The sequence below is a fragment of the Pelmatolapia mariae genome, linkage group LG17, assembly GCF_036321145.2.
Source record: "Pelmatolapia mariae isolate MD_Pm_ZW linkage group LG17, Pm_UMD_F_2, whole genome shotgun sequence".
Taxonomy (NCBI): Eukaryota; Metazoa; Chordata; class Actinopteri; order Cichliformes; family Cichlidae; genus Pelmatolapia; species Pelmatolapia mariae.
In genome coordinates, this window is record NC_086242.1 from 1789286 (window position 1) to 1807203 (window position 17918).

At 45.8% G+C, this 17918-nt stretch overlaps 1 protein-coding gene across 2 annotated transcripts; it reads right to left on the minus strand.

Annotated features, from left to right (window-relative positions):
* Nucleotides 1–509: 509 nt before the first annotated feature.
* Nucleotides 510–16352, minus strand: rexo1 (REX1, RNA exonuclease 1 homolog). Of its 2 annotated transcripts, none has more exons than XM_063500963.1 (16): nt 16038–16352; nt 12769–14600; nt 12572–12673; nt 10132–10342; nt 9890–10038; nt 9663–9800; nt 9023–9146; nt 8775–8900; nt 8135–8275; nt 7933–8046; nt 7722–7795; nt 5365–5475; nt 4650–4765; nt 4364–4502; nt 3938–4058; nt 510–1743 (listed from the first exon to the last, which is right to left on the minus strand). In XM_063500963.1, the coding sequence occupies exons 1-16, from the start codon at nt 16225–16227 to the stop codon at nt 1655–1657; spliced, it is 3777 nt and encodes a 1258-aa protein (XP_063357033.1). In that variant the 5' UTR covers nt 16228–16352; the 3' UTR covers nt 510–1654. The 2 variants fall into 2 exon arrangements, with proteins under 2 accessions (XP_063357033.1, XP_063357032.1); XM_063500962.1 differs by having other exon boundaries at nt 12572–12676.
* Between the last annotated feature and the right edge of the window lie 1566 nt (nt 16353–17918).

Here is a 17918-nt window from a genome sequence, read left to right on the forward strand (position 1 = left end):
ACAATAATGAAAACATCCTGCATCACACATTAAAGTCCCCTTTATGGAAAAAATACAGGATTGAGAATATTACGTGTTGGAAGTTTAAGCTTTGCTGCACTGAAAGGTGTGTGTGTGTGTGTGTGTGTGTTCACAGTTTAACACTAGTGACGTCACAAGTGGTTCAACCGGATACTTAAACCAGTGCGACACGTGAGGCCTGAGAATAGATCTTCTGTGATGTAGGAGCCACCTCTGGTTGGACTAAAGGGGAGAGGAACCTCGCAATCAAACTTCTTTAGGCCAAAAATCATGTCGAGTACTGACTGTTATTCAGAGAACAGCACTTCCAGTTCACAGAGGGGTTCTTCTAAATAACAATCAATCACTGAATTCATTTTGCTTGGTGACGTGGGTGTGTTACGATGACAGGAGCAGCCCCAAAAGACAGCACAGGATTCATGACGGGCAGGTGTACGGGTGTGTATGGAGCCAGAAATCAGAGCAACATTTAGTTTAAACTAATAGATTTTAATAGAAAAAGCCACCAAAAAAAACAAACAAAAAAATGAATACAAAAGGAAAACTGCTTATTTACAGCACTGGTAGTTTTTCAGTCATTTCCAACATAAACAGCACAGGTTCGCTGATGCTCACTAAACGGAGATTTGTTTGCCGTTAACAACCAAGGCTTAGTTCAACAACGCTGAACATAATTTAGTCGTTTTACGGAGGAAAAACAAAGTCACACCTGCTGGCACGACTATTCCTGTGGTTCTACTTCATGCAGACACAGCGGTGGATAGTGAGTGTTGTGTCTGGACACTAAAACACAGACAGAATCCTTCAGCTACACCAAACCAAACAGGCTGACATTATTTTGTTTTCTGCCCTCCGACACGATCAAGTATTTCTCAGGTTTGAGAGGCAACCGACAAAATGATCTCTGTTAGAAACGCCGTATAAACAGAGCGCCAGCGACAGGAAACTAGGTGCCACGCGAAGAAGCGCATTTACAGGGCTGAAAGCACCTAAATGTAACTAAGAACAAGTAACACATCGTTCATTACGACACACGTGAGGTACTCAGACTTGGGCCCTAAACAACAAGAGCATTTCTATAGTGCAATTTAGGCCGAAGGTACAGCCTGCCATGAATATCATAATAATTCCTAACGTTCAGTGGACAATGACCCGACTTTCTAACTAGTTCTCCCGTGGAGCGGTTTTAATTATGAGCAGGTTTGAGGCCTTAGACAGAAATATGTGTTAACTTACATTATTTAGAACTGAAGAAAAATCCGCGAGTGAACACATGGTTAATTGAGGCTCCTATTGCTTTGAGGGGGGGGTGACAGCTCGCATCTCAAACACAGTAGACAGCATCATCACCGAGCTCCTCCCAGCATCATCACCGAGCTCCTCTCAGCATCATCACCGAGCTCCTCCCAACATCATCACCGAGCTCCTCTCAGCATCATCACCGAGCTCCTCTCAGGCTTTTACTGATTAAAATGTCAAACTCTGCTCAACCCCCCCCTCGCCCCGCCCCCCCGATCCTCTGACCACAGGTTCTTAGTGAGAGCAAGTGCATTCCTCCTGAACTTCTGTCCGCCTGCAACCAGCATGAAAGCAGGAAATCATACTGAAGAACACAGAGCAGAGGGGTCAGAGGTCATCTTTTGACCTTTGCGTCTTCCTTGATCTTCCAGATCATCAGCTCCATGCAGGCAGTTGCATCCTCGCTCGAATCGTGGCCCTCCACTGAAAAGACACGCACAAGTTACAAACACAGAAGTAACATCGTCTTCTTTTTAAGCCCCATTTGTTCCTACGTTTCCCGTCATTGAAGCTAGCGGAGGCAAAGAGCGGGCTACAGAGCTCTCAGTACTTCTCAACACACGTAAAGTGACTTTAATGAGTAAAATAATCCCCTTTAAGCAGCTCTTCAAAGAAACTCAACTGACTCCTAACTGAAGGGCAGGATGAAAATCTGCTAGAAGAACAGCAAAAATAAGAATCTCTGAAGGTTCTCAGTCATCCAGGTTAGGGCTGTGCGATATGACCAAAATCTCATATCCCGATATAAGACATCTATCGTCGATATAACGATATAAATTACAAAAATGTAACATTTCCTGTAAATTCTGTGAATCTCGGGCATCTCGACTTGGGTGAAGTGTTTCCAGCTGGGCGTCGTGTACCTGGAGTCCAGTGTTTTAACTGATGCATGAAACGATACATTTTTAGACATAAGTTGTAACGGCCGCCGTTTTCTTTGTGAGTATTTATTACACAGCATGCTGCGGAGAAAAGCCTGTTCTAACGTTTGAGTCTAATGTTTATTTTTTAGCACCTGACGGCTCTTTTTTGCTTCTCATCCGTTAATACTCTGCATCTTTCACGTGACTCGTTTTATTTTGAAAAGCCTCAACAGGATCTTGAGCTTTATTGTGAAAGGTTTATGTGGAAAATAAACAAGCGGACACGCCGTGGTTTTACCGTCGTTGTTGCTAACGAAAACGCATAAAAAACAAGCGCTTGTCCGTCCGTAGTGTGGTTATATTAAATATAAGAGAAAGAGAGAACTTTAAGAAATTAATATAGCCACTAAATGATGATCACAAAATGATGAAAAAATATTGCCGTAAACAGTTTATTTTGCGACACCACGAAACAAACGATAGCGTAAAATGAAACGATAGACGTTTTTCTATCGTCATCCGATATATATCGTTATATCGAACAGGTCCTTAGGTCATCGTAGCCTAAGGAGCTTGGAAAGAAAATCGTCTGGACTTCTTTAACCTGCTTGAAGACGTTTCACCTCTCATCCGAGAAACTTCTTCAGTTCTAGGGTCAAATGGTGGAGAGTCCCAGATTTAAGCTCTGTGGGAGTAACTCACCGAGAGGGACAATGGACCCCCTATTGATCCTCTACCTAATCACACGAGCCAAGGTGTGAACACGGGTGTGGGTCACAATCAGCCAAGGTTTCAGGTGAACCCATTGGGAAGCCTGGCCCCACCCTATCATGTGATTTCCTGAGGTCAAAGGGCCCAGGATGTGAGTGGGCGTTAAGGCGTCTGGGAAGGATCTCAGAACTGGATTATCAATGGCAGACAGTTGGTGTCATAAGCCCCGCCCTCTGTTCAAAGATGGTCGTTCACAGTGGACAAATAAGAGTCTTGAGTACTTGGAATGAAGGCAACTGGACTTCTTTTTGGTTTGTGAACACCAAGTGTTCAGACATGAAGAAGCCTCTTTGCTGAAAAGCCTTTACCAACAAAACAAAGTCCAGGTGCCTTCTTGCCAGCGTGACCTGGATGACTGAGGACGTGAAGCTGTTCCTGAAGCTTCACGTCGTAGACAGACGTCTGTATTTCGGGTCAAAAACACAGACTTCTCCCCAAACACTCGGGCTTCTGCAGCGACATCTGCTGGTGACACGGTCACACTGCAGTCACATCAGTTAGACCCTTCTGTTTGGACAGCACTTTATCTTTTTCACCAGCAGAATTAAAACTTGTGTGTGATGAGCTTCCACTCATGAGTTTAAATTTATAGCTGCTCAGTTTCATTTTATTGGACCCTCCAGGTTTACTACATTCCCATGAAACTCCTGTTATAATTTAATCATTTAACTATTATTTCACCCACTGCATAAAACGACTGAAGCAGCATCCATCTGAAGAGCCATCCTCCCCTAAAGATTGACCAGCAATTTACTCTTTTCATCCTGAAACACTGTGTGTGTGACGCCGTGCCCATCACAGCCCTCACAGGCTCCACCCCCATTCCTAATTTTCCAAAAACTTCCAAACTAAATCGGAGCAATTCAAACAAAATTCATGTCATTTTCCACACAGATCAGTTTAGATGCTGCTGAGCAACACCGGTGTTTGCGGTGCTCTGTTTTTATGAAAAATTACAAATAAATCAACAACATCGCTCTCACCGTTGTCCTGGATGATGCGTTTGAGGTGATCGGCCATCAAGTTCTTCAAGGCACGCTTGTAGGGTAAACCAAGGCGGTGAGGAAACACGATGGCCGTGTCTACAACCGAGCTGTGGATGAGCTGCAATCCAGAGAGGAAAGCACCCACGCTGTTACATCAAAGCTTTTACAAAACTCACTGCAGTGACCGTTTGGTAAACCTCGGGGGGTTAAGTTAATAGATTTTAAGCAGAGGGAGGACGTCATCCACCAGCGCTACCCCTCAGCCTCCAAGCAGATGCAGTCACGATATAAAATCCTGTTCGAGTTATCATATTCACAAGACTTTCAGGAAACCTGCACATCTAGATGGACGGCTGAGGGGGAAAAAAGGAAAAATGAAACTGCTTTACATTTTCTTCATCCAAAAGTGAAGAAGCGACTCACTTTCAGAGCGAGGAGGTCGCTCTCCAGGCTGTGTCCTATCAGGATGGATTCAGCGCTGAACATGGAGAGCAGCACGGCCTGAACGTCTCTCAGGGTGATGGCGGCGCTCTCCAGATCCTCCGCCGTTACACCTGAAAACCTGTGAGTCACACACGAGATCAAAATCAGACCCGAGATCAAAATTATTTGACAAACCAGGAACATTTTTCCCCACTGTTGGTTTAGTTAAGCAGCAAAAGCCAGCTGATATATTGTCGGGTTACGGGGATGAACGGAGAGGACTCACCGCGTGTTGTAGTCCACCACTTTGCTTTCAGGTTTCACAAACGTGTCGTAGATGACTTTCATCTCCGAGTCGATGACCGTCACCCTGGTCAGCTCCAGACCCTGCTTTGTGTAACACTGTTTCCACAGGTGAGGGAAAAATGAATAAATGACAAGAAACAAAAAGTACCGGCTCTCATTTCTACACAAGAGACTCTCTTTGAAATAAGGATTTTCTTTAGCAAACATATAAGTAACAAAAAAAGCATAAAGGCTCATTATTTGCCAAGTTTTCACAGGTGATAAATGGTAAATGGCTTGCATTTGTATAGCGCTTTACTCAGTCCCTAAGGACCCCAAAGCGCTTTACACTACATTCAGTCATCCACCCATTCACACACACATTCACACACTGGTGATGGCAAGCTACATTGTAGCCACAGCCACCCTGGGGCGCACTAACAGAGGCGAGGGCCCTCTGACCACCGGGCCCTCTGACCACCACCAGTAGGCAAACATGGGGTTAGTATCTTGCCCAAGGATATTTGGCATGAAGCCAGGAGTCAGCCTGGGATCGAACCACCGACCTTCTGATCAGTGGCTGACCTGCTCTGCCACCTGAGCTACAGCCACCTATGTATGGTGGTACTATGATACTATGTATAAATTAACAATAAACTCAATAAATGAACTATAAAAATAAAAACACACAAAACTGAAGATGGTGGTGAGCTCACCATCTCACAGTCCAGAGCAAACACCCCTCCGTTTCCATCTGGAGGCAGAGGTTTGCTGAAGGTCGACACGAAGCCGTCCAGTGATTCTTTACGCCCGTCCTGAACGTGTTGCTGTGAGGACAGGAACCGTTTTAGGTCTGATATACTTAGTAAAAGATGAAAAATGAACCATTATTGTACTGTAGGGTCAATATATAAGGTGTATATGTAAATAAATAGGAATACATGTAACATAAAGTATTAAAAAGGTCAATTCAAAACTCTATAAAGAGCAGATCAGTCCTGAATTGTGCTGGCTTTTTATTAACTCTTGCTAATCCATTGCTAGATAAGAGCAGGACGAGCTGCTGATTGCAATACAAAAGTCTCAGAGTGAAACGACCTGGAGGCAGCTGCACTGCAGCCGTAATGAGAGCTGGTTAAATTCTCCAAATATTAAGCAAAGGGGCTTCGGTGTTTCCGTCCCGCGGGCCAAATCGATGCAGCGCTCTGCTGTGATTCAACACATCAACTGAAACCATGAGTGACTCGTGTCCATCTCACTCTGAACCGACGTCTAGCCCACCGCTGAACTCTGAACACGACGCTGCTTTAATAAAATCCGCGTCTTATGAAGTTGTTGCCTTGGGTGAGGCTTAATAAATCAAGATTATGAGCTATATTAAAATGATCAAAGTGAGTTGTATGATTTATGTCGTCAGTTAAAAAGCTGGAGGCATCGCAGAGAAGCCTTAATGAAGGTCGGAGTCGCAGCAGGACGCAGGATGAACAGCTGCAACAAGTAACTCCAACCCCGGTAACGAAGTTGTACTTTCCGCCTATCTAAGATGCACTTTTTGTAGTCCATCTGCAGGAAGTTGTAGTTTTAACAAAGCGGACTCTCATCAAACACGTCTGCCGGCGTGTTATCAGGTACTTGTGTGCAAGTAGATTCTGAACAACGCGGCTCTCAGCAAGAAATCTTCTTCTCGTCTTTTCTCGACCTTATGACTTTGCGTTTAGGTCACGGAAAGGTCATCAGCAGGAGACGTGCAATGTGCAGGATTCTTTGCACCATTGACCACAAACCAGTTACAGCCAAGTTTAGACACAAACGAGGAATCTGTCTTCAAAGGGTGAAAACTTTACTGACATTCAGACAGAAAAACAAAGAAACTGAATGTGCACGCCTGCTCTTTTTATCAGGTGCTTTCATACCTGCACTTTATACATATCTATGCACACTTTATTACTTTAAACCGTTTTTAGCTGTCAGGTTTATGATGTTTCAGACCAAGATGTTAGCAACACACCCTTTAAAGTCACGTAAGTTGTGAGTTAGTCAGACCACACGGGCCGGCCTTCAGTCCCCAAATACATCAATCACCCTGTCGCTGGTTCACCGCTGTTCCGTCCTCGGATCACCTTTGACAGATGTTGACTCGTTCAGACCCAAAACACCCACAAGAGCTGCAGTTTGGAGATGCTCTGACCCAGTCATCCAGCCCGCGTCAAACTCACTCACATCTTTACACTTCAAAATGCTCACTGCTCCCTAAATTAGCCGGTGCCACGATGAAGAGATGATCATAATGTTATGCCTGATTGGTGTTATCGTCAGACCTGTGAGACAAGATTGTGTCAAAGCACAGATGTGAGGATGTTAAGAAAATCTCTGCAGCATTAACGGTCCTCCTGGATCTGTCCGCAAAACCAAACCGACTATCGTGGGACGAAATGTCTTGGTCACAGCTCCACAGGAAAAATCAGAGCAACACTTCTCACAGTGAAGACACAGAACAGCATGAACAGCCCGCTGCCGGTGGCTGAAAGGCAGCTCGATGAAGGCGACTCAGGCAATGAGAAGAAAAAGTCCTGTGGTCTGAAACAAAGGCTGATCTATTTTGTTGAAGTTCCCAAAGGCGTATGTTGATGAAGCAGAGCGCCTAGCATCAGTTCATGAATACAGTTGGTACAGTTTTGCACAACGGTGATGTTTTCCTGCTAAGGGGACCCGAGGTGAGCCAGAACAGATGTGAAGGTGGACGCAGGAAGCTACAGAGTATCTGAGTGAAGATTTCAGGCCCAGGAGAAGAAACTTAAACAAGACACCTGAAACACACCAGCAAGAAACCACAAGAGTGTCCCAGCTCAGGACCAATCAAGCACCTGTAGAAGGAACTGGGAACGGCAGAAAACCAGTGCTCCCCTCCAACCTGTATGAGATGGAGCAATTCTGCCAAAAGAATGAAGAAAGGTCCAAAAAGCTACATATAGAAGATATTTCAGTCTTTACAGAGTATTAGTACATGTATATGCGTGTCTTCTAAGATGGGGAGTGTGCTGCCCTATTTTGTAGTGCTTTCTTTTAAGGGTACCTTGGCCGTTTGGCAGCCTGGAGCGCCCACAGCTGCAGCACAGCAGCTGTAGTTGGTCTCCCAGCCTCCAGCAACTTGAAGAGAGGAGACAGACAGGAGCAGATAAAAATGAAAGAAAGTAAATGAAAAGCAGAAGGGAAAGGCAAAGATGGCTGAGGTGACGACTGAGAGACTGATGGGGAAGCTCTTCTGATGAATAAAGCAAACGCACCTTTGTGTCTGCGCAAACGTCCCCAGTGGAAGCTGCATTCCTCCTTCCGCACGCAGCTGCCGTTGACGTTGACCTTATACTCTGCGCCGCATCGACAGCATATCTTGCTAAACGCTGCAGAAGAACAGATCACGTTCATATTGCTGTTAACATGAATTCACAGTTTAACAGCGATTAAGGGAGAAGCGGGAGCGTCACTCACGGTCTGCGACGCCCTTCTTCTCAGGCTGGTTGTAAATGACGGCCTTGCCGGCGGCCTCGGGGTTCGGCCGCGGGTATCCGTGCTGCTGGAGCTGCTCCTCTGTCATCAGGTACGCCTTCATCTTCCTGTACAGTGTGGCTCCTGCAGGGAGACGCACACACCTAAATGACATCTTTGTACAGACGCTGAAAACTCAGGACGACGACTGCAATCTTCGAATGCGACTGCTATTCTTCTCGAGATGAGCTCAGACGATCTGAGGTTACATCTAATTATTATTTCCACAGCTGATTCAATTGAATTACCTACTGCTCTATAAATATATCAGAGGATTTATTAGTTGCTGCTGATTAGTGAATGATCCCTTTAGAAAAAGTCTCGTAAACACGCTGCATTTGACGTCGGGTCACGGGGCAGGTAGTTGGCGGTAAACAGGACCCTGGTGGTTGTCACAAGACCATCTGAACAGCTTCACTGTTAAAGTAAAAGCACCTCAACAAGTAAACAAGTCTCTGCTTGACACAAAGATTCTTTCAGCTTCTCTCTGTCCTGCACTTTTCACTTTATCAGATGTTTAATCTGCAGACGTTCCTAACAACGCCGGAGAAAGAGAGGCGTGAAATCGGACTCGTCCTCTCACCGATGAGTTTCTCCTCCTGCTGTTTACCCATCCTGTTTACAGTGAAGCTGGTTGTGGCAGCAAGACGACCTCCCAGAACGTCTTCGTGGGACTGTGGCTTCCTTTTAGCTACTGACCCCGGCTCCTCTGCGGGGAAAACACAAGAAACACCAAATGTTTACTGTATATGGAAAACATGCTCACTTAGTTGTTTGTGGATGTAAAGAGCTCCACTGTAACGTGTATGGGAAACCCTACTGGTGACCTACTGGTGACGGGAGATGGACTGGCGCTGCTCTTGCTCCGGAGCTTCTTTAGCGTGTTGACAGCTACATTGAGGTAGATGTTCTTACTGCTACTGCGCTCGTACACCAGCTTCTCCTCATCGAGGGCCTGAAACGAGATTTCCGCTTACACCGCTGCAGCACATCAACAGTTTTTATCCACCATCAGAACCATAGAGGGCAGAAAAGACTGACGTAGCTACCGCGACATTGGCAGTTTCTCAAGTCCCGCTTTAAAGCCTTGTGAAGACCGTTTCCCCGCCAACGCCACCTTGGTTTCAAAAACCAAGAGTGATGCAGAGAGGCAATGAGTGTGCGGTTTCGTACAGGATGCACCTCTCCATTTTCATACACAATATGATCACGATTTTTAAAATAGACCTAATGTTTTATTTAAAATGACCCGATATGAGTGACTGAGCCCATAAAATCAACACACAAGTGTTCGCAGAGGTCAAAACGGTGAGCCGTTTTCCCCACGGGCTTCTACAGGACCACAGCTATCGCCATCTGGTGGTCTTTAGATAGAATGCAAGTTTGTAGCTACGTCCGTGTTTTTCACCGTCTATGGTTCATACAAAACAAAAACAGCCTAGGCTGCAAATTTCAAATGTGCCGCTCATGCCATTTGGAAGGCGCCGTCCTCCGATGGGCAAAACTTGACGCATTCATCGATGAAAGTGTTGAGGTAGCGCTGGCGGATGTTGGTGGGAACTTTGGCCCCGAACTCGGTGGGGATGACAGGACGCCTCATTGAAGTACTCTGAAAAGGTCAAAACGGAGAGAGAACGATGACTTCAAGCCACGTGCACAAACTATCCGAAAGATCAGGTTACAGGAAGCTCGGGATACCTTCAGGGTGGGTGTGTGCGCCACCCTCTTCTGCGTGACGGTAGACGAGGTCTTGGACAAAATACCGACTGTGGTCTGAGCTCTGACACTCTGAAGGGTCTGACTGGGGGATAACACGCGACCTGCAGCATGTTTAGCGTCTGCGGGACCTAAATCAGAAAGACACACACGTAACGTCAGCGTTTAAAATCTAGACTTTTGCCATTTCTGCCTCTCGGCAAAGAAAACCGAGCCACTCGTACTTGTTTTGGAGGATGCTATCTGAGGGTTAGGGCGGTGCGCTATTCTCTTCCTCTCTCCAGAGAAGCTGGGGCTTGAGGCCTGTGTGGCTGCTTTGACCGAAGCAGAGAGCTGAGCAGCTTGCTGTTGGGCCATCTGCATACGCTGGTAGCAGATCTCCTGGGCCGTGGGTCTCTTATACGGCCGCACCGCAGTCCTGGAAGGTGCATCCGTCTGAAAAACGACAACGGGAAGTTTTATCTAAAAGTGAAGGCGCTGATGTTAATATGGGAAATGTGACCGGAACTGAAGCGTACATACAACACAAACTACTACAGATCAGTCTGGAGGCAGTTCCTCTATGAAACTGTGAGTTAGAGGTTGAGCAGCTCACAGGTTGCCACATGTAAGCCTAATTTATTTCTTAGATTAAAAAAAAATTGAAAAATTTAATTTTGGTTGCTCAAAGCAGAGCAGATTAGGGATGGGTACCGGTGTCCGGTGCCATGATGGCACCGGTTCTGACATAAACGGTAGTAACCAGACCGAAAAGCAGCGCACATTTCGGTGCTTTATTTCGGTGCTTTATTTCGGTGCTTTTTTTTTCCTGAGCCAATTCTAGCCAATCATTTTACGTTTCCGAGGATAGTAGGCGGGTCCAGGTACGTAGGTTCTTTTAGAGCAGAGCTACAGATTAAAAATGCCCAAGACGAAGCGGTCAAAAGTCTGGCTGTACTTCGCAGCAAAAGATGCAAACTCAGCAGCCTGCAACAAGTGCTTTAAGCTGATACTGTGATACTGTCAAAGGAGGTAACACCTCAAATCCGATGAAACACCTGGCGACGCATAGCATTTTTTTTTAAAGCCGAGAAATGCACCGTGTTTGATAGCTTGCTGTGAGACCTCACACCGAGCACATCTACTGCGGGTGTGGTGCCTGTTATCGGACCCGGAGTTAGCAACATCCCCCAAAAACTCGAAGAGTAGAGTCCTGGCCGCTAGCCCTGCCAGTGTAGCAGAAATGATGAGGATGATGATGGCAGCAGCAGCTGTTCTTCTCTGGGTCAGTAGCTTAATGTTGTTCGTGTGTAAATTAATGCATGTAAGGTGAACTAGCAAACATCATCATAGCTACATGCGGCTGTCTTCTTGTTTGATGGCAGATACTCCCTTCACCCTGGCCAAAAAGGCTAAAATGACCAAAGAAAAAGTGGAAAACAGCTAAACATGAGAGGTTTTTGGACAAAGTTTGTTTTTTCCATTGTTTAAGCACTGCTTCCAGCCAAGAGTGATACCATATATGCCCTATAGCTGCAGAAAAGGCTTACATTGTTATCTTTTTACAAAAAAACAGCTGAACATGAGAGGTTTTTGGACCAATTTTGTGTTCTCCATTCTTTAAGCACCGGTTTGAGCACCGTTTAAGCACCGGCACCGTTTCAAAAGTACCGGTTTGGCACCGGTATCGGATAAAACCTAAACGATACCCATCCCTAGAGCTGATGATGCAATTTAAAAAAAAAAGCTACACTTCAAAGTCAGCTGACACCCACTGATTAGATCACCCAAATCGTTGCTGACCATTTTGTCACCACAGGTATGGAAACGCCCAGTCGAGCAGTTAATGGCTAACTACTGACAAATCATGAGCGGAAAGCCCCTACAGCCTCAGATTCCAATAATTTCACATCGTCTTCTCGCTCTTTACTTCCTCGTCCGCTGCGTTTCCTGAACTCACACCTGCACTGAAATAACACAGAGTCACGGCGAGGTCTGCTGTCTGGCCTCCCCGTGACTCTGGCGTTTAAAGAACAGAGACAACAGAAGCGTGAACGAGCCGTAAACATTTGACTTTAAGTGGTAACGACGAACTCCTCCCCAGCCAAAGAAGCCCTGAAACTCCAGTTGCTCCTCTTACTGCAGCTTCCTCGCTGTGTCAAACTTTTTTTTATTTCTATTGTGGTGTTTCTATTGAGTTTAACCCCTCATAAAAAAACCTATTGTTTAGTATGCAAATATTATTGGTGTTATAGGAACAGCTAGAGGCACTATTCAACTGCCAGTCCTCTACTTAAATATTATAAAAGTAGTTCATAAGTTTAGGGACATGTAAATTGAAACCTTTATAGCTTTTATGTTGTTCTTGTTGTATTTCTTCTTACAGCGGATGATAGTAAAATTTCAGGGTTTTGATTAAAGACGTTTAAAGATGTCTCCTTGGACTCGTCAGCAAGAAAAGCTGGTTAAAAGAAGGTTACACTGTGTAATACGTGTTAATTCTCCATATCCCAGTCAAAGATGAGCATTAAACTAAGCCTGTGCGACACGTGCTGTGTTTGGGGAAACGACACCGTGCACAAAACTCACTCTTTATATAACGAGCAACCTTGGAGACACCGGCTGCCGGTCCTGACTGTGAGATTATAGGACGGGGAAAAAACAAAAACACTGGAAGAAACTTACATTTCCTTTGGCAACAAAATGGGAGACTCTCTTCTTCTGACCAGGGAAGAGAGTGGTTAAAGTGCTGTCTGTGCTTTTCTCCTCCTCTGAGTCCCTAGAGTGCTGCTGAGAGGTCACAACACAACATTTCTATTGAAATCAAAGCAAATTCATTAGCAAAAAAAAGGAAACGGCTAAAGCGTGACAGACATCAGCACCTGCTTGGCCTGTCTTCCCTTGTCTTCCTTCTTCACGTCTTTGGATTCATTGAAGATCCTCAAACACTCCTCCATGGGATCTGAGTCAAAGTCCAGATCGTCCTGGAAACCGGACAGGTCAAATCTGACGCCGTCAACCTCGTCCCTGCCCGCCCTGCTGCAGTCCACGTCGCGGTCACCCTCGTCCTCCGAGGAGGACGGAGTCAGCTCCGACGCTTTCCTCTTGTTCAGACGAGTCCTCTTTAAGGCGTCGGCAGATTTCCTCACCAGGACTTCCTCGGTTTCGTCGTCGTAGTCCGCCTCCATCTGCTCGGCCTCGTCTGGACTCTCGTCTCCAAACAGATCGGCGTGGCTCAGACTCAAACTCTGTCTCTTTACACTCGAAGCGCCAACGCTTTGCCTCGCTTTATCTTTGCTGTTCGATGGGCTCGCTTTACTGCTGCTAGAACCACTTTTGCTAACTTTTTTCACATCTTTTTCTCTTCTAATACCATCGAGCTTCCCGTTTTTGTGGGGATGCTCTTTATATTTGCTCTGTTCCTTTTCCTTGTCTGATGTTTTGGGGTTCTTGCTTTCCCTCGCACCGTTTTCTGCATGTTTATCTTGCTTGCTTGAGTCCGTTTTCACTTTATCCAAAGTTTTCAACTTGGTGTCGCTCTTCTTTTCGTCCCTGCTTTCCTTGCGAATTTTATCCGACGTCTTAACCTTCACTGTGTTCTTCCTGTCGTCTTTCTTGTCGTGACTCCTGTTCTCCTTTTTCGCCGAATCCTGGTTTGAGCTTTTTATCGAGCCTCTGTCTTTACTGCTGCTGCTGACGCTACTCTTACTACTGGATGATTTGTTTGCTCCCTTTTCAAGTTTATGTAGTTTCTCAGTCTTGCTACTTTTCTCCTGACTAGTCTGACCTCCCTCTTTCTTCTTTTTCTCTGGGCTGTCCTTTCTTTTAATATTTTCCTGGGTGTCAGAGTCCTGCTTATTCCTCTGCATCAGTGCATTTAGCAAACTTTCACCGCTCCCTTTTCTCCCCTTCCCAAAAGAGTCTGAGCCGTGGGCGGCTTTTCTCTGCTGCAGATTGCTAAGCGAGGTGGGACGATACTCTGCCCCAGAGCTCTCCCCATCAGAGTCAGAGAAGGTGTACTTTTTTGTGTCTACGCTTTGCTGCCGTGGCTTTTTCGCAGCTACGACATAGTCCTCATCGGAAAACTCCGAGCCCGACAGCTTGTGTGCCTTGCTGCCTTCTGTCCTGACGGGCCGAGCGCCCTCGCTCCTCTTGTTTTTCACGGCGATTCCAGCCGAGTAGTTGGACAGCGGGTCGTACTCCATGTCCGTGGATGGCCTAGAATTATCCACAGTGTATTTGCACTTTGAAGAGGACGTGCTATTCGAACGCTTCGGGCTAGGAGGAGGAGAAGGAGGTTGGTGCGGGTGTGTCCGAGACAAAGGCCTTTTCAGCGACGTGGGAACGTATTCCATAGAGTTGCTGTTGTGCCCCTGATTGTCTGAATCCAAGGTGTACTTGCTGCAGCCAGGGGTGGGATTATACCCTCCTGATGTGATCTGATAACTCCCGGGATCATAGGCCAAGTGCGAACCCGCCGCTTTACTCGTGTCCGTCTTGCACGAAGACAAGCTGGCGCTCTCGCTGGGATTGTACGGTTCGTCCCCAATCCGAGAGAGCTTCCTCTTCTCCCGCTCCACCTCACTGCGGACCTCCTCGATGGCCTTGTTGACCAGCTCCAAAGCGCCACTGATGTCGCCCGAGGCAGCCGGCTTGCCATTCTGCTGCTCCTGCGGTCTCACTACTTCAGGATTGAAGGGATCGTAGCCTTGATCTGGAGGGAAGAATAAAAGTGATCATTTACTGTGTGCATTTTAATAGAAATGACCGGATACAACCAACTGGTTAAGCACGTGAAATATTAACCAGAAAGTGATGCATTCACACTGCAGCTGTTTCTCTGTCCCTGTATGTAGAAAATTCAGTGTTCCTGAAATAATTTACAGGCCACTCACTCAATCTGTGGAACCGATTGTTGCCTTATTTAGTCAAATATTTGTAGACGGTGAGGTCACTTTTAGACTGATGGAAGGAGAGCGAGATAAAGTCCTTCCCATCAGATGCAGTTAGCTAGATGAAGTTAAACTAGAGCATAATCACAACTATCACCACGTGAGTTGACGTTTAAAAATGGACACAGATGGCACAGAAAGGTTCAGAGACTCTGTAATGGAAGCGTTAAAGGTTTAAGGAGAACTGCACAGGAACGTGGATGTGAGAGTTAGCAGCAGGTGGAGCTACACTCTGGAGAGAAGAAGAATCAGAGTCGGTAGAAGCAGGACAGAATACACGATGAATGAGAGGGAGACAGGTGTAACAGTGAAGAATGAAGGTGGATGAGTGAAACGTGTGCATGCTTGAGTAGATGTTAGTGAGACCTGCTATGATGTGTGGCTTGGGAGCTGAAGGTGCCCAGATGCTGATGGACAGGATTAGAAATGAGTACATGAGAGGCACAGCTCAGGTCGAGCAGACTGGATACAAAGTGATCTGCGCATGTGCAGGGGAGGAATCGCGCAGGTAAAAGACAGGGCTAGAAGGGAAAAGAAGGGAGCAGGCGAAGGAATGAGCAAAGTGTGGGAATGTGATCGTGCCCCCCCATTTAAAAACCTAAATGTTTACTTGAAAATGCTCATTATTACCATATAATATAACAAAGTCCAGTAGGACGCAGAGTACCATTCTTCAAGGAGAACGTGCCACAGTCTTTTTAACGTCTCTGAATACACTGTAGAGACCAGAACAGCTACTGGAGAGCAAATCGGTCATGAACGCCTCACCTTCTGCTACAAGTGCAATACCGTATAACATTTTTCGCCCTCACTGCTTTACATGAGCTCATATTAACAGCTCTGTGACCGTCTCATCTGGTGCTTCAGTCCCGTTTTTCACGCCTCGCTTTGTGGAGTCATGTGTGCAATATTCTAATTTTGTAGCAGTACATCAGAATAAGTGCGCTGCTGCAATTTCCTGCCTGCGGTTATTTTACACGTCCTTAAATGCACCTCTTGGTTTTGATTTCTTTTTTTTAAGGTACCCCACATCCACCGACTGCCACGATATAAACAATAACACGTCTGCCAGGGGTTCTGGTTGTGATTTGCCAGTTCCCACACGTCCACAGCACCGTGTGCCACTCCACACTCGTCCTACAAACTGTGCAAACACGTATTCAGGTCCATTCAGTAACTGACAGAATAATGCCGAGCACCTTTGTGTGCGGAGGGAAGGTCTCTCTGCTTTTTAACATCTGCCGGTGCTCCGTAGGACGGCCGTCTCTGCTGGCTGTGCCTGAAGTGACAGTACGGTCTGTTACACCCATTCCTGCCGCCTTGGCCCTCGCTGTGCTCCGCGTAAAACGGACAGTCAATCCCTCGGAAGAAGCCGGTGGATCTTAACATTATCCCCAGATGCTCCTTTCATGCCCGCACGAAAGCGTTCGGCCTTTTTAATCTACGTAGTTTTAGTCAGACAGCGAGAGCTAGTAGGAGCGACGGAACAATAACAACGTTCCTACGGCGCCATGTTGAATCGGTCAGAAGGAGCGAAATCTCGCGTGAAGTTGGCTCGCAGCGACCCGTAACGTCTCCGCTACACGGCGAGCGTAGAAATGAGTCAAATATACGGCCGTTTTCCTCGAACCCCGTCACTGTTCTACTCGAAAAGGGATTACATTTTGAGGCGGACACGTCTCCGTTTATAGTACGGGAGCTGACACTGTGTTGGCTATTTATTCATTTATTTCCCCAAACGTGTCCAGAACCTCAAACACACCGTTAGAGTCAAGTTAATTCCAGAACACCTGAATGTGCCCTTCATGGTACGTGCGAAAGCCAAGTAAAAGAGACAAGTGTTTCAAGATTTTATTTCACATAAGTCAGATATCTCAAAGACAGACCTGGTGAGGAGGAAGAAAAGAAAACCACGTCACAGCACAAACAACGGTGGTTGTAGATGTTGGTCTACCTTTAGAGCTCACTCGGAACATTCACGAAACCCTCGTTAGATAAAACACCTGTGCCGTTTCCACTACAACGGGCAAAAACGTTGAAGGAAGGAGGGAAAAATTACATATCTGGGCCGTACAGATTTAACTCAGTATTTTTGAGAATTGTGCCAACTTATTCAGGCACCATCTTTAGGAGAAAAATAAATGCCTCAAACTTACGGACTTAAAAATAGGTCTCAAATGAGGGAACTACTCCTTTGAACACCCAAACAGCCTGTTAATGCGATTAACCTTTGGATTCGATTATTTATTTAATCTTTCTAAAGCCCATATTAAGCATTTGTGGATGGTCACAACTTTAAGGGTTTAAAAATGAGTAACCTATCAATACATCATTTAGAAGGCGGTCGGCGCTATCAACCAGACTTCCTGTACTGCCTTAAAAAAGATGAATAAATTGCACACCCTCCGGGTAAAGAAAACATTAGCCGACTCCTAATGTGGTACTAAGTGATACCTACCTTCAGCTCCACTGGCAAATTTCTAACTAAGCGCTGCTCGTGGTTTTTGTGCCCTCCACACGGACACGGGGTCCAATTAGTAGAGGTGGGCAGACCGATAGTACCGATACCAACGCTAGTATTGGTACGGAATCGATACTAGCACAATGAGATCGATACTAAATCCTCCAAGTTCAGCATGTAGCACTGAATTGTGTTAAAACTGTGTTGGATTTTTTTGGGAAACATGCAGTGCGATAAATGTCTTAACTTTTTTGTGTTAACTGTCACGTCTAATTTTCAAAATGCAACAAAACCAGTGGAGTGTTTTGTTGTGTTAACAGTGATTTAGTGGTCATTAAAATGTGTTCAGAATTTAAAAAACTGATGCTGATTCATATAATTAAGTCAGGACACACTGCTCTCATCTATATAAGCTCCCTTTATAGTTTACATGTATTGGTATCGGCAATACTGGCCCTGCAGTATACCACAGCGCTACCAATTAGATCCAGCTCAGCTTCAGGTGTGCAGGTCAGTAATCAGTGACGTAATAATTGGCAGTCTTTCAGCGCCTGAACCTTTGGCTGGTCTACTTTAGTGCTTTGCAAAAGTATTGAGCCACTCCTTATTTCTTTATACG